Consider the following 25774-nt stretch of genomic DNA (forward strand, 5'->3'; position numbering starts at 1 on the left):
ACAAGGCTAGACGGACCCCGCGCAAGGCCACCGATGGGACGCCGGGTAAGACATCCAAAATTTAAGTTTTTTCCCTAAACTTCCCTTCTCAGCTTGGGGTGCGCGCTATACGCCAATAAATACGGTAGTTAGTAGAGAAAGTATGAATTGAAAGATATCAGATGGAGTATAGCAACACCAAAAGATAGGGGGGGCCTTAAAGATTTTTATTGACCCCTTTCTGACGCAACCTCCCAGCCCTTTAAGAGCTTCTAAATGCCGGGCAGTGGAGGTCGGCATTCAGGTCATGTGGCCGCTGTGATTGGCCGTCACAGTGGTCGAATGATCAGAAAGCTCCCGATCGCAAGTATGCATCAGGAGCTTTCCAGGCCCTGCAGATGACTGCTAGAAGGGCGCACGCTCTCAGCACAAAAAAGTGCTTACATAGGACCAGATATAGGTTCAAGTAGAACTATAGGCAAAACTTGTTCTTCATTTTGGATAGCGCAAGAGAGGGTTATAACCCCTGTCAGGATTTGTATTATTTTCCGTGTCCTATTGGGGAAATTTCCCTTCACTTCCTGTCCCATAGCCAAAACAAGAGGAAATCCTTGCGGAGCGGAGTTCCACCCATTTCTGCATTTATTAAAAGCCAGAAGTTACAAAAGGTGTAGAGCTGCTGGCTTTTAATAAACACTCACCTGTCCCATGGTCCAGCGATGCGGCCGCCCGAACCTTCGCTCCTCTACACAGCACTGGCTTTGCAAGCGTGGTCACCCGGCTGTGACAGCTTGCGTCTTCACATGTCCGGGCCGCGGTGCGCGTTTTGAATGGCCGGGCTATCTTCCGGGACATGTGACAGAATTGGTATGCCATTGGAAGAATTTCCCTCTATTACTTTTCTGAAGACACTTTCTTTTTTTGATGAGAACTGTTAACAAGGCATACAAAGAGGGTTAAAAGGGGTTGTAAAGTCATTTTGTGTATGGATGTAATCTGTTGTGTCGTTTTTCAGCCTTACCAACTATTAGGTAGATTCAGAAAGAGTTAGGTCGGCGTATCAGTAGATACGCCGACCTAACTCAGAATCTGCGCCGTCCTAAGTTTAAGTGTATTCTCAAACAGAGATGCACTTAATCCTATCTAAGATAAGATGGCCTGCACCGTCCTATCTTAGGGTGCAATATTTAGGCTGACCGCTAGATGGCGCTTCCATTGCGGTCGGCGTAGAATATGTAAATCACTAGATACGCCTATTCAGGAACGTACGCCCGGCCGACGCAGTACAGATACGCAGTTTACGTAAGAGATAGGCCGCCTAAAGATAAAGCTGCCCCTAGGAGGCGTAGTCAATGTTAAGTATGGCCGTCGTTCCCGTGTCGAAATTTGAAAATTTTACGTCGTCCGTGAATAGGGTTTTATGTCTTTACGTCAACGTCGAAATCAATAGGACCGTGCGGCGTACTTTCCCGCAATGCACACTGGGATATGTAGGCGGACGGCGCATGCGCTGTTCGTAAAATACGTCAATCACGTCAGGTGAAGCCCCATTAACATAAAACACGCCCCCTTAGCTAAATTTGAATTAGGCGCCATTACGCCCGCCCGATTTACCCTGTAACTTAGCAGGCAAGTACTTTGTGAATCATGTACTTGCCTCGCTAACTTACGGCGGCGTAGTGTACACGATACGCTACGCCGCCGCAAAGTTAGGACGCCCTCTATGAATCTAGCTATATGTTATCATGCGACACAAGTCCAACCTGTGTGTGGGCTTTTATTAATATCGATATCATATCCCCTCTCAAGCGTCTCTTCTCCAGAGAGAATAAGTTCAGTGCTTGCAGTCTTTCCTCATAACTGAGATCCTCCAGTCCCTTTACTAGCTTTGTTGCCCTTCTCTGGACCCTCTTCAGTTCCAGCACATCCCACCTGAGGACTGGTAAATACAACATCCAATGTGTTTTTTGTGTAAAATGATTGCGAAAAATACAGTGCCTTAAAGCGGATGTTCCACCCCAAAAATATATTAAAAGCCAGCAGCTACAAATACTGCAGCTGCTGACTTTTAATATAAGGACACTTACCTGTCCTGGAGTCCAGCGCTGTCCGCAGCAGAGCACAAATGATCGCTCGTCACCCTGCTGCTCCCCCCTCCATCCACGCTGAGGGAACCAGGAGGTGAAGCGCTGTGGCTTCACTGCCCAGTTCCCTACGGCGCATGCGCGAGTCGCGCCGCGCCCGCCGATTGGCTCCCGCTGTGTGCTGGGAGCCGAGTGTTCCCAGCACACAACGGGGGGGGGGGGCGACGGGATGTGACGCAATGCCCGTCTTTTGCCCGTGAAAGGTGTCAAATGTGACACCGGAGGGGGGGGAGGGTTCCGATCAGCGGGACTTCACTTTAGGGTGGAGAACCGCTTTAATTTACAGTGCTGTTAGGTGCTCACTGCAGAGGTAGGGGTCGAGATTCCCCGCTGACAGCAGCTGGGAGAGAGGAGAGCTCGGGCAGGTCACGTGAGCGTCCAGAGAATTTATCGCAATCATTTTACACAAAAACACACACAGGACATTATTATTTCTCAATAGTAATTGTATACACTTCTGAGCTGACAGGCAGGGAGGGGGAGAGAGAAGACCAGCGGTTGATGGAGGCATGTAAACTGACCACGGTAATCAGGGCTCAGCAGTCCCGATTACCATGGTCAGCACAGACAGGGGGACACAGGAACTTGCAGGATCAACCAGGTTATTTTAGAACATAGAGGTAAATGACACAGCACAAGCACTGTGCTGTATAACATGCTTAAAAGGATCAGTGTATTTTTTATTTTATTTTTTAGAGTTGCAACCAGAGAATAACAATAGACTAACTAGAAAATGGTTTCCAATGTGCTCATTTATGCACATATTATACAATAAAAAAAAAACTCCGGTGCCATACAATGAAATTCCACACATACAGGGGGTACTATGCAATTGGGAGGGGGCTGGAGTGAAGAAAGGGGAAGAAATGTAGAGAGGAAGTGAGGGGGGGCAATTCTACTGAAGTTTTATTACTCAGATCAGTGATCAATAACATGTAATCTACCCATCAACGCTCCTTATTGTTAGTGTATTTTATGTGCGGCCCTTATTGTTAGTGTATTTTATGTGCGGCCCTTATTGTTAGTGTATTTTATGTGCGGCCCTTATTGTTAGTGTATTTTATGTGCGGCCCTTATTGTTAGTGTATTTTATGTGCGGCCCTTATTGTTAGTGTATTTTATGTGCGGCCCTTATTGTTAGTGTATTTTATGTGCGGCCCAAGACATCTCCTTTTCTTTCAATGTGGCCCAGAAAGGACAAAAAGTTTGGACACCCTTGCTGTAAGGGAAGCTGCATCTCTGGGAAATAATGGCAGTAAGGACCTGTGACCAAAATGTATGGATTAGCAGGAAAAATAAAAAGTTGAACTATAGGCAAACCCCCCCTTTTTGGATAGAGTAGGGAGGGTTATAACCCCTGTCAGTTTATTTCTTGCCCTGTGTGTTGAACAGGGGAGATTTCCCTTCACTTCCTGATCCATAGCCAAAACGGGAAGGGAGAGGAAAATCCCTGCAAATAAAGGGATTAGTGTTCCTATTCGAACTAATGTCTCTATTGGAAGATGTTCCTTCTATTACTCTTCTGGGGGCAACCAAAAATTGGTGATTTTCTTTTACTTTCAATGAGAACAGTAAACAGGACAAATAGAGAGGGTGACTCTCCCTAATGGGGGTACAGACAATAAAATCGTTTTAATCCATCTCCATTATATCCAAAACTAAGAAAAAAAATAAAGCTTTGCCCCCTAGTCTGCCAATTCCGATCCTCTGCCATTCCTTTTCACATCACTCTCATTTTACAGTGTCAGGAATAGAAGGTGAAGAATTTACATGCTACTATATAGGGACAAGACATAGGATCAGACTTCTGATTATATCTAGAAGAACGCAACAATGTTTCCTTATAATGGGCACCCAAATAAATATTCATCAGATGCCAAGCATACAACTCCGTCTGTGACAAACAACTGCAAGAGATCCAGCTGATCGCCCAACAGCCGGTCACATGATTGACTATTTAAAGCCTGACACCAACTTCCCTCTACAGACAAAAAGAAAACCTCAAAGCAATGTCAATGAACTGTGTGCAACGACGAGGGAAGCCTGCGGTAAAGCGATGGGCTGAGATAGTGCAAGCTGCACTGTTCAGCAATCAAGGCACATGCAGTGAAACAGTTGCAGCACTAGATAGAATGGTCAGGATCCTGGCACTGCAGTAATGACTGCATGGCAAAACACAAGTATTGGTTAAAATCAGGAATGCACTGAAATATCAGCTGAAAAATAGGGTTATCTGCGTTTTTCCGATAATGGTATTTTGTCTCTCACTGACTGCAAAGCCAAAAGCCCGTCCCGTTGACTGCAAAGCCAAAAGCCCGTCCCGTTGACTGCAAAGCCAAAAGCCCGTCCCGTTGACTGCAAAGCCAAAAGCCCGTCCCGTTGACTGCAAAGCCAAAAGCCCGTCCCGTTGACTGCAAAGCCAAAAGCCCGTCCCGTTGACTGCAAAGCCAAAAGCCCGTCCCGTTGACTGCAAAGCCAAAAGCCCGTCCCGTTGACTGCAAAGCCAAAAGCCCGTCCCGTTGACTGCAAAGCCAAAAGCCCGTCCCGTTGACTGCAAAGCCAAAAGCCCGTCCCGTTGACTGCAAAGCCAAAAGCCCGTCCCGTTGACTGCAAAGCCAAAAGCCCGTCCCGTTGACTGCAATGCCAAAAACGCGTCCCGTTGACTGCAATGCCAAAAACGCGTCCCGTTGACTGCAATGCCAAAAACGCGTCCCGTTGACTGCAATGCCAAAAACGCGTCCCGTTGACTGCAATGCCAAAAACGCGTCCCGTTGACTGCAATGCCAAAAACGCGTCCCGTTGACTGCAATGCCAAAAACGCGTCCCGTTGACTGCAATGCCAAAAACGCGTCCCGTTGACTGCAATGCCAAAAACGCGTCCCGTTGACTGCAATGCCAAAAACGTTAGTCACATTAAATAAAATAAATTCTTAAATCTGTCGGTTTCGGTTTTTGGCCGAGTACATCCTGAATTTTCAGTTTCGGCACCAGAATTTTTGGTGCACAACTATTTAGAATGATCAGAAGTAATGATTGGAAGTGGTACCAAAGAGGCAGCTATGATTAAGCATTGACACTCAATGCGAAACGCGTCAGCTGTTTATCCCACTGTGTGCTGATATCTGTAGTGCATTTTTTCCTGTACCCAATAAAGGGCACGTCTTTTTTCAAGTTACTGGAGTGCGGCTGTCCATATCCTTATTGTTTTTGCACAAAGAGGCAGTGGGGTTGCTTTACTAGAACTGGAGAGTGCAAAATCTGGTGCAGCTGTGCATGGTAGCCAATCCACTTCCAATTTCAGCTTTGACCAAAAACCTGGAAGCCGAATGGAAGGAAATTTCAATTACCTCCATGCAATCTGCTATGCCATACTAGTGCATTGATATATCTAAAAATTGTAAAATAGGTTAGGCTAGGAGGATAGGAGGAGCTGCCTGTTAGAGCTCTTGTGAATGAGGGGAGGGACAGAAAGGGCAGAGCTGGGCGAGACAGGCGGCAGAGCTGGGCGGGACAGGCGGCAGAGCTGGGCGGGACAGGCGGCAGAGCTGGGCGGGACAGGCGGCAGAGCTGGGCGGGACAGGCGGCAGAGCTGGGCGGGACAGGCGGCAGAGCTGGGCGGGACAGGCGGCAGAGCTGGGCGGGACAGGCGGCAGAGCTGGGCGGGACAGGCGGCAGAGCTGGGCGGGACAGGCGGCAGAGCTGGGCGGGACAGGCGGCAGAGCTGGGCGGGACAGGCGGCAGAGCTGGGCGGGACAGGCGGCAGAGCTGGGCGGGAAATGGGGGGGGGGTCAATGCAGGATGGAGGCAGGACAAGGACATAAGTGGGTGGGATGGGGCAGGGCTGCTCAGAGCTGTTCTGTGATTCGTACACAGGCACTGACAGTAAGATCCTGTAAGCAGCCATGTTGGGCTGCTTACAGGATTGTCAGTATAGATCGGGAGGATTGATGATTGATTAGAAACAATAGTCTAATCTGGGCAATCAGCAATGGCAGTAATCCATAATGTTCCATTTTAAAATTATTGTACATATTATCCAAGGGCAAATTTCATTTTTAACTGGAATCCCACTTTAATGGTCGGGGTATCTGCTGTAAAGGGGTCAGCATTAGGGTAATGGAAGGTTTTCCAGAAACTGGAGTTCTGAGTTGGGCCATCTGACATGATTGAAAAGTGGGATCATGGAGGGCAGTGAGGAAGGTGCACAGATGAGATCACAGGAAAAAGAGTTGGGGTCAAACTAAAACACTACGGGGTCCATTCGGGATTGCCTTACTGTGTAGGTCCAATGAATCTGCTGAATGAAATGCACATCATATGTAGGAAGACGGGCCCTCCCACACAGCACAGTGGTGTGCTTTACAAATAGGGATCCTGAAGCAAGGGAAGTCCTGTCAGTCATGTGACCTGGGCTGTCCAATGAGGCAGTGTCCTCTGTAGCACCAAACACTACAGAGGACCCCACAGGCTCTGCATTGTGAAGAAGGGAGTGATACCCGCAATCTATGGAGCAAAGTGTCAGATGTCCAGTGTGTCAATGGGCCACGTCTACAAGACATTTCATACGTCTGTCATAGTGGGGACACAACAAACCATCACCCATCATTTTTGATATGCTGAGGCTCCCCCCCATTTACAATAAGACCAGCCCCAGTCACAGCAAGTCTCAGGCCCCAGCTTGGAGGATGCAGCCACCTTTACAATAAACCTAAAGACAATTTTGTTTTCCCAGTTTAGAACAGAATGCAGAGCGATCAGAACAGCTGTCAGGTTTGTATTGTCTGTGTCCCCATTAGGGAAATCTCCCCCCCCTCTAGATTTCTCTTGGTAGCATTTATCACTGAAAGGGGGAGGGAAGGAGAGTAAAGAATGGGGTCAGAGCCGATATATAGATAGTAATGATAGTCAGGAGGGCAGTAATGATGGAAAGGTAGTAAGCGATGTCAGGAGGCAGTAGGGCAACACTGATGATAATGGAGGGCTATAGTGAGGGAAGGTAAGTAATAAGAGGACAGCAATGCTGGAAGTGTAGAGAGTCAGTGAGCAGTGCAGGGAGGAGGCAGTAATGATGGAGGGGTAATAATGATGATCAGGGGGGCAGTAACAATAGAAGGGCCGAGGATATAGAGGTCAGTATTAATGATAATAGAGGGCCGCGTGATGGAAGGTCAGTACTGATAGGACGACAGCAATGCTGGAGGTGTAGTGAGTCAGTGAGCAGTGCAGGGAGGAGGCAGTAATGATAGGACAGCAATGCTGGAGGTGCAGAGAGTCAGGGAGCAGCGCAGGGAGGAGGCAGTAATGATAGGACAGCAATGCTGGAGGTGCAGAGTCAGTGAGCAGCGCAGGGAGGAGGCAGTAACAATAGGACAGCAATGCTGGAGGTGCAGAGAGTCAGTGAGCAGTGCAGGGAGGAGGCAGTAATGATAGGACAGCAATGCTGGAGGTGCAGAGAGTCAGTGAGCAGTGCAGGGAGGAGGCAGTAATGATAGGACAGCAATGCTGGAGGTGCAGAGAGTCAGTGAGCAGCGCAGGGAGGAGGCAGTAATGATGGGACAGCAATGCTGGAGGTGCAGAGAGTCAGTGAGCAGCGCAGGGAGGAGGCAGTAATGATAGGAGGACAGCAATGCTGGAGGTGCAGAGAGTCAGTGAGCAGTGCAGGGAGGAGGCAGTAATGATGGGACAGCAATGCTGGAGGTGCAGAGAGTCAGTGAGCAGCGCAGGGAGGAGGCAGTAATGATAGGACAGCAATGCTGGAGGTGCAGAGAGTCAGTGAGCAGTGCAGGGAGGAGGCAGTAATGATAGGACAGCAATGCTGGAGGTGCAGAGAGTCAGTGAGCAGCGCAGGGAGGAGGCAGTAATGATAGGACAGCAATGCTGGAGGTGCAGAGTCAGTGAGCAGCACAGGGAGGAGGCAGTAATGATAGGACAGCAATGCTGGAGGTGCAGAGAGTCAGTGAGCAGCGCAGGGAGGAGGCAGTAATGATCGGACGGCAATGCTGGAGGTGTAGTGAGTCAGTGAGCAGCGCAGGGAGGAGGCAGTAACAATAGGACAGCAATGCTGGAGGTGCAGAGAGTCAGTGAGCAGTGCAGGGAGGAGGCAGTAATGATAGGACAGCAATGCTGGAGGTGCAGAGAGTCAGTGAGCAGTGCAGGGAGGAGGCAGTAATGATAGGACAGCAATGCTGGAGGTGCAGAGAGTCAGAGAGCAGTGCAGGGAGGAGGCAGTAATGATAGGACAGCAATGCTGGAGGTGCAGAGAGTCAGTGAGCAGCGCAGGGAGGAGGCAGTAATGATGGGACAGCAATGCTGGAGGTGCAGAGAGTCAGTGAGCAGCGCAGGGAGGAGGCAGTAATGATAGGAGGACAGCAATGCTGGAGGTGCAGAGAGTCAGTGAGCAGTGCAGGGAGGAGGCAGTAATGATGGGACAGCAATGCTGGAGGTGCAGAGAGTCAGTGAGCAGCGCAGGGAGGAGGCAGTAATGATAGGACAGCAATGCTGGAGGTGCAGAGAGTCAGTGAGCAGTGCAGGGAGGAGGCAGTAATGATAGGACAGCAATGCTGGAGGTGCAGAGAGTCAGTGAGCAGCGCAGGGAGGAGGCAGTAATGATAGGACAGCAATGCTGGAGGTGCAGAGTCAGTGAGCAGCACAGGGAGGAGGCAGTAATGATAGGACAGCAATGCTGGAGGTGCAGAGAGTCAGTGAGCAGCGCAGGGAGGAGGCAGTAATGATCGGACAGCAATGCTGGAGGTGCAGAGAGTCAGTGAGCAGCACAGGGAGGAGGCAGTAATGATAGGACAGCAATGCTGGAGGTGTAGAGAGTCAGTGAGCAGTGCAGGGAGGAGGCAGTAATGATAGGACAGCAATGCTGGAGGTGCAGAGAGTCAGTGAGCAGTGCAGGGAGGAGGCAGTAATGATAGGACAGCAATGCTGGAGGTGCAGAGAGTCAGTGAGCAGCACAGGGAGGAGGCAGTAATGATAGGACAGCAATGCTGGAGGTGCAGAGAGTCAGTGAGCAGCGCAGGGAGGAGGCAGTAATGATCGGACGGCAATGCTGGAGGTGCAGAGTCAGTGAGCAGTGCAGGGAGGAGGCAGTAATGATAGGACAGCAATGCTGGAGGTGCAGAGAGTCAGTGAGCAGTGCAGGGAGGAGGCAGTAATGATAGGACAGCAATGCTGGAGGTGCAGAGAGTCAGTGAGCAGCACAGGGAGGAGGCAGTAATGATCGGACGGCAATGCTGGAGGTGCAGAGTCAGTGAGCAGCGCAGGGAGGAGGCAGTAATGATCGGACGGCAATGCTGGAGGTGCAGAGTCAGTGAGCAGTGCAGGGAGGAGGCAGTAATGATAGGACAGCAATGCTGGAGGTGCAGAGAGTCAGTGAGCAGTGCAGGGAGGAGGCAGTAATGATAGGACAGCAATGCTGGAGGTGCAGAGAGTCAGTGAGCAGCACAGGGAGGAGGCAGTAATGATCGGACGGCAATGCTGGAGGTGCAGAGTCAGTGAGCAGCGCAGGGAGGAGGCAGTAATGATCGGACGGCAATGCTGGAGGTGCAGAGTCAGTGAGCAGTGCAGGGAGGAGGCAGTAATGATAGGACAGCAATGCTGGAGGTGCAGAGTCAGTGAGCAGCGCAGGGAGGAGGCAGTAATGATCGGACGGCAATGCTGGAGGTGCAGAGAGTCAGTGAGCAGCACAGGGAGGAGGCAGTAATGATAGGACAGCAATGCTGGAGGTGCAGAGAGTCAGTGAGCAGTGCAGGGAGGAGGCAGTAATGATAGGACAGCAATGCTGGAGGTGCAGAGAGTCAGTGAGCAGTGCAGGGAGGAGGCAGTAATGATAGGACAGCAATGCTGGAGGTGCAGAGTCAGTGAGCAGTGCAGGGAGGAGGCAGTAATGATGGAAGGGTAAAGAACAAGGAGAAGCACACCGCTCCAGGCAAAGTCAGGTGCAGACCTCGGCTCACCAGCGTGGAAGACGAATAAAACAAGAAATTGGTCGCACACGGGAACTCCAAATTAGGGCTGCAACTAATGATTATTTTCATAATCGATTAGTTGGCCGATTATTGTTTCGATTAATCGAATAGCCTGAAAAAAAAATTGCATTTTTAATTTGTTGTTGGGCAGATTACAAAACACAAATTGCCGCTAAAACACATTACATGCTTTTCTGCAGCTCCTCCATTGAAGTATACTGAACCCAAAAAAACAAAATGGCACAGTTTTGGGTTAAAAAGTCCTTGCCCTTTCCAAATACGCAGCAGCTGAAAAAAAATCATGGATGTGAACGTGTCCCATAGGAAAACATGTAAATAAATTGTAGTGTGTTTCTGCAAAAAGCACCAAAAAACAGAGGTGTGAACCCAGCCTGAGATATTTAGTAACATAATGGGGTTAAAAAAACAAAAATAAGTACAAAAAGAGCAAATAATCGCTACTGTAAGGGGTTCATTTTTTTTACTGTGGGACAGTGAAAGTAATATTTACAGTAGCGATTTGCTTTTTTGGAACTATAAAGGGCTAATTTTAGTTTTGTTAACCCCATTATGTTACTGGCCGATTAATCGATTATTAAAATTGTAATAGATTAATTTCATTAACGATTAGTTGTCGATTAATCGATAATTTGGAGTACGGCCGAAACAACTAATCTTGATGTCATCTTTATTGTCAAAAGGGTCAGACAGATGCAGGCAATGGTAGACGCGTTTCACAAGCCATAGCTTGTTATAGTGACCATTGCCTGTATCTGTCTGACCCTTTTGACAATAAAGATGACATTAAGATCAGTTGGAGTTCCCGTGTGCGACCAATTTCTTTTTTTATTTATCTTCAATGATGAAAGGGTAGTAATGATGATCGGGGGGGGGGGGCAGTGATGAGGATCTGGGGGAGGGCAGTGATGATGATGGCATAGGGAGGCAGTGATGATGATCGCGTAGGGGGGCAGTGATGATGATCGCGTAGGGGGGCAGTGATGATGATCGCGTAGGGGGGCAGTGATGATGATCGCGTAGGGGGGCAGTGATGATGATCGCGTAGGGGGGCAGTGATGATGATCGCGTAGGGGGGCAGTGATGATGATCGCGTAGGGGGGCAGTGATGATGATCGCGTAGGGGGGCAGTGATGATGATCGCGTAGGGGGGCAGTGATGATCGCGTAGGGGGGCAGTGATGATGATCGCGTAGGGGGGCAGTGATGATGATCGCGTAGGGGGGCAGTGATGATGATCGCGTAGGGGGGCAGTGATGATGATCGCGTAGGGGGGCAGTGATGATGATCGCGTAGGGGGGCAGTGATGATGATGGGGGGGGGCAGTGATGATGAGGGGGGGGGCAGTGATGATGATCGGGGGGGGCAGTGATGATGATCGGGGGGGGGGGAGTGATGATGATCGGGGGGGGGGGCAGTGATGATGATCGGGGGGGGGGGGCAGTGATGATGATCGGGGGGGGGGCAGTGATGATGATCGGGGGGGGGCAGTGATGATGATCGGGGGGGGGGGGCAGTGATGATGATCTGGGGGAGGGCAGTGATGATGATCTGGGGGAGGGCAGTGATGATGATCTGGGGGAGGGCAGTGATGATGATCTGGGGGAGGGCAGTGATGATGATCGCGTAGGGGGGCAGTGATGATGATCGCGTAGGGGGGCAGTGATGATGATCGCGTAGGGGGGCAGTGATGATGATCGCGTAGGGGGGCAGTGATGATGATCGCGTAGGGGGGCAGTGATGATGATCGCGTAGGGGGGCAGTGATGATGATCGCGTAGGGGGGCAGTGATGATGATCGCGTAGGGGGGCAGTGATGATGATCGCGTAGGGGGGCAGTGATGATGATGGGGGGGGCAGTGATGATGATCGGGGGGGGGCAGTGATGATGATCGGGGGGGGGGCAGTGATGATGATCGGGGGGGGGGGCAGTGATGATGATCGGGGGGGGGGCAGTGATGATGATCGGGGGGGGGGCAGTGATGATGATCGGGGGGGGGCAGTGATGATGATCGGGGGGGGGGGCAGTGATGATGATCGGGGGGGGGGGCAGTGATGATGATCGGGGGGGGGGGGCAGTGATGATGATCGGTGGGGGGGGGCAGTGATGATGATCGGTGGGGGGGGGGGCAGTGATGATGATCGGTGGGGGGGGGCAGTGATGATGATCGGTGGGGGGGGGCAGTGATGATGATCGGTGGGGGGGGCAGTGATGATGATCGGGGAGGGGGGGCAGTGATGATGATCGGGGAGGGGGGGCAGTGATGATGATCGGGGAGGGGGGGCAGTGATGATGATCGGGGAGGGGGGGCAGTAATGATGATCAGGGGGGGGCAGTAATGATGATCAGGGGGGGGCAGTAATGATGATCAGGGGGGGGCAGTAATGATGATCAGGGGGGGGCAGTAATGATGATCAGGGGGGGGCAGTAATGATGATCAGGGGGGGGCAGTAATGATGATCAGGGGGGGCAGTAATGATGATCAGGGGGGGCAGTAATGATGATCAGGGGGGGCAGTAATGATGATCAGGGGGGGGCAGTAATGATGATCAGGGGGGGGCAGTAATGATGATCAGGGGGGGGCAGTAATGATGATCAGGGGGGGGGGGGCAGTAATGATGATCAGGGGGGGGGGCAGTAATGATGATCAGGGGGGGGGCAGTAATGATGATCAGGGGGGGGGCAGTAATGATGATCAGGGGGGGGGGAGTAATGATGATCAGGGGGGCAGTAATGATGATCAGGGGTGGGCAGTAATGATGATCGGGGGGGGGGCAGTAATGATGATCAGGGGGGCAGTAATGATGATCAGGGGGGGGCAGTAATGATGATCAGGGGGGGGCAGTAATGATGATCAGGGGAGGGGGGCAGTAATGATGATCAGGGGGGGGGCAGTAATGATGATCAGGGGAGGGGGGCAGTAATGATGATGGGGGGGGCAGTGATGATGATGGGGGGGGCAGTGATGATGATGGGGGGGGCAGTGATGATGATGGGGGGGGCAGTGATGATGATGGGGGGGGCAGTGATGATGATGGGGGGGGGCAGTGATGATGATGGGGGGGCAGTGATGATGATCAGGGGGGGGGGGAGTGATGATGATCAGGGGGGAGAGTAACAATAGAAGGACTGATAATATAGAGGTCAGTAGTGATGGTGATAGAAGGTCAGTGAGCAGGGAGAGAGGGGGGTGTCGGTGGTCCCGGTGATTGGAGAGGAGGGGGTGTCGGTGGTCCCGGTGATGGGGGTGTCGGTGGTCCCTGTGGTGGGGGAGGGGGGTGTCGGTGGTCCCGGGTACCTGCACTGATGTGAGGCGGACTGGTGAGAGGTGGTCTCAGGGGTTCCTGTTGCTGGGCTCCCCCCGGTCGGCCCTGTGTGCTGGCTCTGTTGCCGTCCTCGGTGTTGGACTGCTGGTGATTTCGGAATCCGGGCACTGAGGCCGTCTGCTCCGACCCCCGACCTCTCCCAAACCCCGGTCCGCCGCGGCCTCTACTCCTACCAGCCCCCGGGGCACGATCAAACCCCTCAGACATAGCGTGAGAGAACAGCCCGGTCCCGGAACTCGTTACCCCCGGGCCTGATCACAACACCCGCTCCGCCCCCTAGCCTGTCACCTCATACAACAACACCGCCACCACAAACGCAGCGGGGCCACAGCGCCACCTCCGGCTTGGAGGATCCGCCATATAAATTCATAATCACTGGGGCCAAGCCACAGCGCTACTTCTTATAGACTTGTGATGTGCCACAGCGCCACCTCATGTCCGGAGGCGTCACATCATTACTGTCCTAATCTGACAGAACACGAAGCCAGCAGCGGACATCTTCTTACACCCAGGCAAGCGGGCAGAAGGTGGCAGCGGCCATCTTGGTACACCCCGCACTGATCATATACTGAAATAGACTATTTCACTCTGTCGCGGTGAAATAGTCTATTTCAGTATATAAGGTGAGTTAACTGCTAAAATAAGTGTGAAATTGAAGACTTGCCTGGGTGTAAGAAGATGACCGCCTTTGTGTTCTGTCACATTAGGAAACCTATTGAAACACATAGCGTAAGGTGACCAGATTTTTTAAATGAAATCCGGGGACATATTTTTATTTTTTTTCTCTGCCCATTGCCGCTGCCGTCCACCTCACAGCCTATCAAGTCTTATGCCACGTACACAAGATCGGAAAGTCCGACAAGAAAAACGTGGATTTTTTTCCGACTGAATTCTGGCTCAAACTTGTGTTGCATACACAACTGTCACACCAAATTCTGACCGCCAAGAACGCGGTGACGTACAACACTACGACGAGCCGAGAAAAATTAAGTTCAATGCTTCTGAGCATGCGTCGACTCGATTGCGAGCATGCGTAGGATTTTTCTCTGTCAGAAATTCCGATTGGAATTTCCGACAAGAACTTTTCCCCTCGGAAAATTTGAGAACCCGCTCTCCAAACTTCTCTCGGCGGAAATTCCGGCAGAAAAATTCCGTTAGAGCCTATACATGGTCGGAATTTACGACCAAAAGCTCACATCGGACTTTTCTTGTCGGAATTTCCAATCGTGTGTACGCGGCATTACTCTCCAGGCCCTACTGGGTGGGGGGCGGAAGAAGATCACTCCACCAGGAAAGGCAAGGACATACGCAGGCATGCGGCTGGCCGAAACATGAGCCAAGGCAGAAGAACATGCAAGCGAAGCTGAAGAAATATTCCCTTTGCTACGACCAGCACATAATCATCAGAAAGGGGCACAGATAATGGGGAAAAAATACACCCCACTAAGCTAGTAGGAGTGGCAGAGCGAGGGGGGTGTAATTCAGAATTTTTTGTTTTTCATTTTGCACTGACTGTCTTTGAAACTGCCCCAGCCTCTGTCCAATCCGGGGACAGACTTGGTCAGGGGACAGTGTCCTCCATCTGGGGACTGTCCCCTGAAACTGGGGATGTCTGGTCACCATAACATATGTTATATGGAGCGCATAGCGCAATAAGCAGCTTTGTTCACAACGTCACTTCCGTTGCATTTTCTGATGCGTAGTGCACACCTCCCAACTTTTTGAGATGGGAATGAGGGACACCTATTAGCAAAATTATGTAGACATAGGACACACCCCCTGCAACGCTCCTTAACTGGTTAACGCCCGCCGCATGTACGTCCACAGAATGGCACGTACAGGCACATTGGCGTACATGTACGTCCCCGCCTTTCCGCGGGTCGGGGGTCCGATCGGGACCCCCCCCCGGTACATGCGGCGGTCGGTAACCCGCGGGGAGCGATCCAGGACGAGGGCGCGGCTATTCGTTTCTAGCCGCCCCCTCGCAATTGCTCCCCGGAGCTGAAGAACGGGGAGAGCCGTATGTAAACACGGCTTCCCCGTGCTTCACTGTGGTGGCTGCATCGATCGAGTGATCCTTTTTATAGGGAGACTCGATCGATGACGTCGGACCTACAGCCATACCCCCCTACAGTTGTAAACACACAATAGGGGAACCCTAACTCCTACAGCGCCCCCTGTGGTTAACTCCCAAACTGCAATTGTCATTTTCACAATAAACAATGCAATTTAAATGCATTTTTTGCTGTGAAAATGACAATGGTCCCAAAAATGTGTCAAAATTGTCCTAAGTGTCCGCCATAATGTCGCAGTCACGAAAAAAATCGCTGATCGCCGCGATTAGTAGTAAAAAAATTAAAATAATAAAAATGCAATTAAACTATCCCCTATTTTGTAAACGCTATAAATTTTGCGCAAACCAACCGATAAACGCTTATTGCGATTTTTTTTACCAAAAGTAGGTAGAAGAATACGTATCGGCCTAAACTGAGGAAAAAAAAAATGTATATATGTTTTTGGGGGATATTTATTATAGCAAAAACTAAAAAATATTGAATTTTTTTCAAAATTGTCGCTCTATTTTTGTTTATAGCGCAAAAAATAAAAACCTGCAGAGGTGACCAAATACCACCAAAAGAAAGCTCTATTTTTGCGGAAAAAACGACGCCAATTTTGTTTGGGAGCCATGTCGCACGACCGCACAATTGTCTGTTAAAGCGACACAGTGCCGAATCGCAAAACCTGGCCTGGGCATTTAGCTGCAAAATGGTCTGGGGCTTAAGTGGTTAAAAATACATTCCAAGTCTCCCGCGAGGTGTGGGAATCTCCCACATTTCTGCAGCGGCACCCGCAATCGCATTGCGATCTCTCGGGAATGATCGGTTCGGCAGGGAACAGTTGTGAACACCAATCTCCTTTGTACAGATTTTTAGCTGACAGCCGCTTCTCCTTCTCTTCCTCCCACCGCTGTCTGCTAAAAATCTATACAAGGAGATCGGTGTTCACAGCTGTCCCTCCCGCCACACCGATCATTCCCAGCTGTTTTCTGTGTGTTCCTCCCTCGGCCGCCTTGGTGTCCTTCTTTGCCCCCCGTGTTCTCCTCCGGCCCCTGTCTCCTTCTCTGCCTCCCTATTCTCCTCTGGCCCCCATGGCCTTCTCTGCTCCCCCTGTTCTCCTCAAGCCCCCGTGTCCTTCTCTTCCCCCCTCCCTGTTCTCCTCCGACCCCTGTTTCCTTCTTCGCCCCCCCTGTTCTCCTCCGGCCCCTGTCTCCTTCTCTGCCCCCCTGTTCTCCTCTGGCCCCCATGTCCTTCTCTGCCCCCCATGTCCTTCTCTGCTCCCCCTGTTCTCCTCAAGCCCCTGTGTCCTTCTCTGCCCCCCCCCCCCTGTTCTCCTCTGAACCCTGTTTCCTTCTCCACCCCCCGTTCTCCTCCGGCCTCTGTGTCCTTCTCCACCCCCGTTCTCCTCTGGCCTCTGTGTCCTTCTCCGTCCCCCTGTCCTCCTCCAGCCCTGTGTTCTCCTCCACCCTCCTGTCCTCCTTCTCTGCCCCCCACCTCTCCCCTCCTGCCGGCTGCAGGGGAGAACTGTCAGGAATTGGACACAGTGAGCGAGATCGCTCCTGTGATAACTGAGCAGAGTAAACAGTTTATGAATGAACAGGAGCCTCTGTCTCTGTTCATTCATCTTCAGTGCTGAGAAAGGGACTGGGGAATCTCTGTCCTCAGTCCTCTTCCCTGTCTCAAAGACCCCTGATATCTTACCAAAGCCCCCCAAAAATCTAAAACAAATTATTGTAGAAAATAAATTAAAAATAAAAGTGTAAAAAAAAAAATAACTACTGACACCACTCTCCCTTTTCCTACCAACACTGTCCACTGACCCAACCCCCTCCACCCAAAAAGAATTGTGAAAAAAAATAAAAACAAATTAAATAGTAAAAAAATATATACGTAAAAATATAAAATTACTGGCACCGTCCACTGTCACATACCCCCTTCCCCTTCCCCCGAAGCACTGTGAAAGAATATTGAAAAAGTGAGTTGGGTTTGAGGGCACATGAGTTTTTGCAGGTTGGGATGTCTGCCTAAATGAGAATTATACAAATAATTATTAGTTAAACCCACAAGTGTTTTTGTTTTTTTGTTTTTTTTTACACTACTCTTCCTTTATATTGGCTTATGAAATTTACAAATGCATCAATTTAGAAATTGGATGAAAGGTTTAGCGCTGGAAAACACTTTTTGAAAGATAAATAGTGCATTTTATATACAACTACAGTAAAACCTTGGATTGCGAGCATAATTCGTTCCGGAAACAGGCTTGTAATCCAAAGCACTTGTATATCAAAGCGAATTTCCCCATAGGAAATAATGCAAACTCAGATGATTCATTCCACAACCATTTCTTCATAAATACCTTTGTTTATAGTCCATATAAAAAGATTATAGCAATGTGATAGGTTGTGTAACCATAAAATGTCCATCTACAAATGAAAGCCTCCACAAGGGGATTAGGCTGCATTCACACTATAACGCGGCGTATTTTGCCGAGACAAATTTCGGCGTATTGTACCGCCATTTGCCGCAACAAAACGGGTAATTTTAACCTTTTTTTTTACAACACATTGTTGTCTATGCCAAACGCCGAAAACCGCCTGAAAAAAAGGGTCCGGGACTTGTTTTCAGGCGGCAGGCGTATGGCGTTCGGCGTGAGATGTGAACCATCTCCATAGACAAGAATGTAAAATCACCCCTCCAGCGGCACGAGCGTCGGGCGTAAATACGCGAAGGTGTGAATGCAGCCTGTCATGGATCTTAAGATATTAAAGTGTTTCTACTTGACATCTGTTACACAGGAGAGGGACATTCAATGCAAGGACACCGGCTATTGAAATGCTAAGTGGAACCAGCTAGAGAAATACCTTTTATTGTGCTCTGCAGGCTAAGAGCGGGTGTCGGAGACACTCCGTCTGGCTAAAAAACTATGGATTGAAGGTTAATTGAATCTAGAATGTATGTGTGAAGATGTATGTGTTTATTGTTCTAAAGGTCAGAAGCCTCCTGTCAGCTGTATTGAATTAGCATTCTATTGTCTAAAGCAATGTAACCTCTCAGAGGTAGTAATTAAGTAGACCGGGTTATTGTGTACATTGATTACCCCCTGGGGCTTCTGTCTCAATACACAAGTCTTTCTATCCAAGCTATTGGACCAATCCCTGTTGACAATTTCAAGTCCTCATTTGCATGGTCAAGGAGGACTTGAGTGAAGACTGGATATACTTTACAATTGACCAATAGGAAAGCGGTTGTTGGGAGTGGGATGTTCCAAAATTCTGTATAAAAGTGTGCTGTGTACTTGAAATAAAGAGTCCTGCTTGAACTTACATACAGCCTGCCTGGTGTTTGTTCTTAATGGGTCTGAATGGCACATAGCTGTAGTTCGGACCCCAGAACCTTGGATGACTGGACCATCAGACGCTGCAATCTGCAAGCTGACTCACTGGTAGCAGAGGAGTGTCGGGAGAGCAGGACCTGGGCGAGGAAGGATCTCGTCACATTGGTTGGCAGCGGTGGGATTTGCTCTCCAGTTACTGGGACAACTCCAAACCACCACCATAAATGACCAGCTATGCAGCATGCAGGAGAGCCACGCTAAAAGACTTGCTTGAGAGCCGTGGAGGGACCGGTGGGACAAAGAACAAGGCCACCCTGATCAGTGAGCTAGCCGAGATGGACCAGAGGGATGGTGATGCAGGACCCCGGTCAGTTGAAGACTTGTTTCAGCAACGAGTTCGAGAGCGGTTGGCATTATATGGTGCTAACCCATCAGAGACCGCCATACAGAATGCCATTGGAGACATCAAGCTGCAGGATGAGCGACAAGAGAGAGAACGAGAGCGGCAACATGAGCAGAGAATGGCAGAAATACGGCAATCGGAGAAAACGCCTAAAGATGCAGCGACTTTTCGTAAGTAGTGTTGAGCAGAATATGCCATATTCGATTTCGCGATATATCTCGAATATATATTCGAATATTCGAGATATATTCGCTAAATTCGAATATTCGTGATATTTTATCGAAAGTAAATGATTGCGATTTTTCGCTATTGCGAATGCGAAAATAATTGCGATTTTTTGATAACTGCGGTAGGAGCACTCTGATTGGCTCAGAATATTCGTGATATTTTATCGAAATATCGCAACATGCGAATGCGATATTTATTGCGCAATTTCGAGAAATGCTGGAGGAGCGCTCTGATTGGCTCAGAATATTCGTGATATTTTATCGAAATATCGCAACATGCGAATGCGATATTTATTGCGCAATTTCGAGAAATGCTGTAGGAGCACTCTGATTGGCTCAGAATATTCGTGATATTTTACAATACAAAATAATTGCGAATATTCGGCAAATGCGGAAGGAGCACTCTGATTGGCTCAGAATATTCTTGATATTTTACAATACAAAATAATTGCGAATATTCGGCAAATGCAGAAGGAGCACTCTGATTGGCTCAGAATATTCTTGATATTTTACAATACAAAATAATTGCGAATATTCGGCAAATGCGGAAGGAGCACTCTGATTGGCTCAGAATATTCTTGATATTTTACAATAGAAAATAAAAAGTGTTTTGCATTGGTGGTGATTCTTTACTCTATCCATCTGTCACAGCCGTTTGTCAATCAAACACCTTGAAGATTGAACACGTTCATGCTGCATGCTTTGGACTTTTTTTCACTTCACATATCAAAGACATTTTTATGAAAGATTATTTTTCTATTATTGGGACTATATTTCTTTATATATTTGTTTCACTGTGTATTTCACAAGTTATTTGCGCTTGCTTATTTTATAATTTGCCCACATGTCTTGTCACTAGACATATTTTTTATTCTTGTAGAGCGACTCCATTTTCTGTCTTGTATTAATTTATGTTGTATAACATTTTTGAGTTGCTGCTGTATTCTCCCCTTTTTTAAGGTATGCGCAATTTTTTCCTTCTTACAAAAAATAATAATATCAAACATACAAATATTCATAACATACACATACACATACACAAAGCCCCCCCCTTTTGCATCAGAGACAATCAGAGTTCTCCTACCACAGTTATCGAAAATTCGCAATCATTTTCGCATTCGCAATAGCGAAAAATCGCAATTTTTTTTTTTTCAATTTGGCAACATAATAGGATCGCCTCAGCTTAGCTACTCGGCCCAGGGTCTCTAATCATACCAGCAATGCTTTTAGACGTCGATAGGATGTGATCTGTTTTAAAAATCAAATTGAAAAAATGCGAATATTCGGAATTGCGAATATTCACCGCGAAATTCGAAATATAGCGCGATTTCTCGAATATGCTATATTCGAGTCGAATATTCGCAATGCGAATATTCGTGAGCAACACTATTCGTAAGTTGCCCTTTCGGGCGTTCAAACTATTTAAGGAAGGAGAGGAGGAAATTGAAGCATTCCTGCAGGACTTTGAGAGACTATGCCAGATACATGAAGTACTGTCCCAAGATTGGGTCGTCTTACTGGCGAGTAATTTAACTGGCAGGGCGGCGGATGCATATCGGGCCCTGGAGGACGAGGACGCTAAAGACTATGACCGGGTAAAAGAAGCTTTGCTAGCCCGATTTGCCATTACACCCGAAGCCAGCCGGATTAAGTTTCGAGAATCCCGGAAACAAACCGACACAACATACGTGGAGTGGGCACATCGTCTGCAGCGGAACCTTAAGAGCTGGTTCCAGGGAAGCCACGCTAATACCATAGAGGACATCACCCAGCTAGTACTATTAGAACAGTTTTTTAATCACACCCCTCCGGTAGTACAGGATTGGGTGCGAGACAAGCAACCCCAGACGGTACAGCAAGCGGCTACTTTGGCCGATGAATATCTGGACTCTCGAAGGTCAGGCGAAAATGAGCGCTATCCACTATCTCGGCCCAGTTTACCAGCCTCTAAGCCAACTTCAGTACCTCAGTGGTCCGCCTCTAGACCCCCAGCCCGACCCAACCCTCCTACCGGACCTAAGTGCTATACCTGCAACCGAATCGGTCATCTACAACGATTTTGTCCTACCCAATCCACGAGGTATCGAGAGACTAATCATCCATCCAGACCAGCGGCTCATTGCTTCCAGAATGAGCCCAACCATCGAGATGTTCAGGAAGAGTGCGGCGAACTTTTCGAAGCGGATCCTGTCCAAGCTGCTGCCGGAGATAACCGACAGCACCATCGCCAGGCAGTATGGGTCAATGGGCAGCCAGCCCAGGGACTCCGCGATTCCGGGGCTACGATTACCCTCATTCAGCCTCACATGATTCCCCAGTCAGCCCGGACCGGCCAGACTGTTGCAGTCAGGGTAGCAGGGGGCAAGGTGCTACGTTTATCCACCGCCCAAGTCCTCTTGGATTGGGGCTCAGGGGAGCGACATGTGCGAGTGGGATTACTACGCGAGTTACCTGCAGAAGTACTTTTGGGGAACGATTTGGGCCATTTAACTTCCTCATATGCCCCAGAGGCCGCCATGGCCGTCACCACCAGACGTCAGAGCCAACTTCAAGGCAACTCCACTTCTATGGGGACCCAGGTAAGATCAAATCCTCCTACGTTACCCCAACCTGACAACACCATGTCCTGGGATTCGACCTCTGACGTTAGGCAAGAGACTCAGAGTGACCCAACTTTAGCTGGTTATCGGGACAGGGCGGGCAAGGATCCAGGTGGGTTGGGGGAAGACAGAATAGAGTGGGAGGGGGGGTTTCTTTACCGTTACACTGAGGGAATGGGCACTGGGAAGCGACAGGGCCCCCACAAACAGCTAGTTGTACCCCAGAAATACAGACGGGAGCTATTGCGACTGGCTCACGACATCCCCTTGGCCGGACATTTAGGGATAGCCAAGACCCGGAGTCGGTTGTCTCATGCTTTCTTCTGGCCCCGATTACATGCTGAGGTGCGAGAATACTGCCGGACCTGTGAGACTTGTCAGAAAGTAGGGAAGACAGGGGATCACCCAAAAGCCTCGCTGCAACCCCTTCCGATTATTAGAGAACCCTTTAGCCGCATAGCAGTAGATATTATAGGCCCACTGGCCCGCCCCAGTGCCACCGGGAAGAAGTATATTCTTACGGTGGTGGATTACGCCACCCGCTACCCGGAGGCCATTCCCTTATCCAATATCCAGGCAGATACAGTAGCAGATGCCTTACTGCGGGTATTCACTAGGGTAGGGTTTCCCCAGGAGATATTGTCCGATCAGGGTACTCAGTTCACAGCTGAGCTGACGCAACAGCTTTGGCGTCTCTGTGGGATTAAACCCCTCCAAAGTGCCCCCTACCACCCTCAGACTAATGGGCTGTGTGAGAGATTTAACGGGACCCTGAAGCAGCTGCTTCGGTCCTTCGTGGAGAGTAGGAAGGATTGGGAGAAATACCTTCCCCATCTACTGTTTGCATATAGAGAGGTACCCCAAGAGTCCACTGGGTTTTCCCCATTTGAGCTGTTATACGGGCGAAGGGTTAGGGGGCCCTTAGACTTAGTGAGGGCCCAGTGGGAGGGGGTAGAGGATCCGGAAGGCCTCCCCATCCTTAGTTATGTCTTGGAACTCAGGGAGCGACTGCGGGACCTTACTGATCTAGTCCATGAGAATATGCAATCGGCCCAGAGTCAGCAGAAGGTTTGGTATGATCGGGCTGCGCGGAATCGCACCTTTTATATCGGACAGAAAGTCCTGGTACTAAAACCCCTGAAGCAAAATAAATTACAGGCCTCCTGGCAGGGTCCCTATCAGGTGGTAAAACAGCTGTGCGATACCACCTACGTGGTTGCCAGCTGTGCCGACACAAAAATCAAGAGGACGTTCCACATTAATATGATGAAGGCCTTTAATGAAAGGGCTGAGGCAGTAGCCGCCATATGCGCTCCGGCCACCGGGGACTCTGAATATCTACCGATGCTGGAGCTTCCCGAAATCAGTAACTGTTCCGGGGGGGTGGAGGATATACGGCTAGGAGACGGATTAGGATCCCAAAAACGAGAACAGGCCAGAGAATTACTCCAGGACCGACAGGAGATGTTCTCGGCACTCCCTGGGTACACTCACATAGCTGTGCACAAGGTAGAGACTCCGGGGCAGAAGCCCCTGAGACAGCCAGCCTATAGGATTCCCGGAGCAGTGCAAGAAGGGATGAGAGCGGAGATTAGGGAAATGCTTGAGTTAGGGGTGATCGAACCCTCAGCAAGCCCCTGGGCGTCCCCTGTAGTATTAGTCCCAAAACGGGATGGCACGACCCGATTTTGTGTGGACTATAGGCGACTGAATGACTGTACTGTGACAGATGCCTACCCTATGCCCCGAGTGGACGAATTGCTGGACAAAATAGCTCAGGGACAGTATCTGACGACTATTGACTTGTGTAAGGGCTACTGGCAGATTCCCTTGGATGCGGAAGCAATTCCGAAGTCGGCCTTCATCACCCCGTTTGGCCTTTACCAGTTTCTGGTGATGCCATTTGGGATGAAGAATGCTCCGGCTACCTTCCAGCGGATGATAGATGAACTCCTCGATGGTCTGCAAGATTTTGCATGTGCCTATCTTGACGACATCGCAATCTATAGCCAGACCTGGGAGGAACATCTTAGACACCTGGGAATAGTGCTGGATAGGATCCGAGACGCAAACCTGACCCTCAAGCCAGACAAATGTAATATTGGGATGTCTGAGGTGCAATATCTGGGACATAGAGTGGGATGTGGGAAGCAGAGGCCAGAACCTGCAAAAATAGAGGCCGTCCTAAATTGGCCGGTTCCCAGAACCAAGACCCAGGTACTTGCATTTTTAGGGACAGCAGGGTACTACAGGAAGTTTGTACCCCACTATAGTGACATAGCCAAACCCCTAACGGACCTGACCAAAAAGACTCTCCCTAAACAGGTCCTGTGGTCCCCGGAGTGCGAGACAGCATTTCATCAGTTAAAAACCGCCCTAACGCAAGCTCCCATACTGGCGGCACCCGATGCTAACAAACGCTTTGTCGTTCATACAGATGCCTCCATGTTCGGACTGGGAGCTGTACTAAGCCAAGTTGGTGATGACGGGAAAGAGCACCCTGTGGCGTATCTCAGCCGCAAGTTGTTACCCCGTGAAGTTGGATATGCTGCTGTGGAAAAGGAGTGTTTGGCCTTAGTCTGGGCGTTAAAGAAATTGCAGCCCTACGTGTATGGACGCTCTTTTACCGTCATGACGGACCACAATCCTTTGATATGGCTTAACCGGGTGGCGGGAGAGAACGGGCGATTACTACGATGGAGCCTGGCTTTGCAACCGTACAATTTCACCATACAATATCGGCCAGGGCCTCAAAATGGGAATGCGGATGGTTTATCCCGGCAGACAGTCCTGGAACCTTAAGACTACTTTTCCAACATCCTCGAGTTGACCCGTTTGGGTCCCACTGCGGCTGTTGGACTGTTTCCCAGGGGAAGTAATGTCATGGATCTTAAGATATTAAAGTGTTTCTACTTGACATCTGTTACACAGGAGAGGGACATTCAATGCAAGGACACCGGCTATTGAAATGCTAAGTGGAACCAGCTAGAGAAATACCTTTTATTGTGCTCTGCAGGCTAAGAGCGGGTGTCGGAGACACTCCGTCTGGCTAAAAAACTATGGATTGAAGGTTAATTGAATCTAGAATGTATGTGTGAAGATGTATGTGTTTATTGTTCTAAAGGTCAGAAGCCTCCTGTCAGCTGTATTGAATTAGCATTCTATTGTCTAAAGCAATGTAACCTCTCAGAGGTAGTAATTAAGTAGACCGGGTTATTGTGTACATTGATTACCCCCTGGGGCTTCTGTCTCAATACACAAGTCTTTCTATCCAAGCTATTGGACCAATCCCTGTTGACAATTTCAAGTCCTCATTTGCATGGTCAAGGAGGACTTGAGTGAAGACTGGATATACTTTACAATTGACCAATAGGAAAGCGGTTGTTGGGAGTGGGATGTTCCAAAATTCTGTATAAAAGTGTGCTGTGTACTTGAAATAAAGAGTCCTGCTTGAACTTACATACAGCCTGCCTGGTGTTTGTTCTTAATGGGTCTGAATGGCACATAGCTGTAGTTCGGACCCCGGAACCTTGGATGACTGGACCATCAGACGCTGCAATCTGCAAGCTGACTCACTGGTAGCAGAGGAGTGTCGGGAGAGCAGGACCTGGGCGAGGAAGGATCTCGTCACACAGCCTAAGAAGCAAAATCCAGCAGAAGCTACAGAGTATAAAAGAGAAGAGAGGCGCCTCTAAGTGTAGCAATATGGTTACA

At 49.5% G+C, this 25774-nt stretch overlaps 2 protein-coding genes across 4 annotated transcripts in view; one reads left to right on the forward strand and one right to left on the reverse strand.

The window, feature by feature from the left end:
* PAIP1 (poly(A) binding protein interacting protein 1) overlaps positions 1–13751 on the reverse strand; it is a 49314-nt gene extending 35563 nt beyond the window's left edge. For 2 of the 3 annotated variants that reach the window (XM_040339090.1, XM_040339082.1), the window contains exon 1: positions 13412–13721. In XM_040339090.1, the coding sequence (XP_040195024.1) occupies positions 13412–13646 (235 nt within the window). In that variant the 5' untranslated portion in view covers positions 13647–13721. The other variant, XM_040339098.1, reaches the window with a different exon arrangement.
* Positions 13752–19209: 5458 nt separating this feature from the next.
* Positions 19210–24911, forward strand: LOC120928035. The gene is made up of 2 exons (XM_040339111.1): positions 19210–19407; positions 20857–24911. Exons 1-2 carry the CDS (start codon positions 19352–19354, stop codon positions 24860–24862), a joined length of 4062 nt encoding a protein of 1353 aa, XP_040195045.1. The 5' UTR covers positions 19210–19351; the 3' UTR covers positions 24863–24911.
* Positions 24912–25774: the final 863 nt, after the last annotated feature.

The sequence above is a fragment of the Rana temporaria genome, chromosome 1 (assembly GCF_905171775.1).
Source record: "Rana temporaria chromosome 1, aRanTem1.1, whole genome shotgun sequence".
Lineage (NCBI taxonomy): Eukaryota > Metazoa > Chordata > Amphibia > Anura > Ranidae > Rana > Rana temporaria.

Coding starts and splice junctions, on each gene's coding strand:
- LOC120928035 (XM_040339111.1), top strand. CDS start 19,352: ATGGCAGAAATACGGCAATCGGAGAAAACGCCTAAAGATGCAGCGACT. Junction 19,408..20,856: donor GATGCAGCGACTTTTCGTAA/GTAGTGTTGAGC, acceptor CACTATTCGTAA/GTTGCCCTTTCGGGCGTTCA.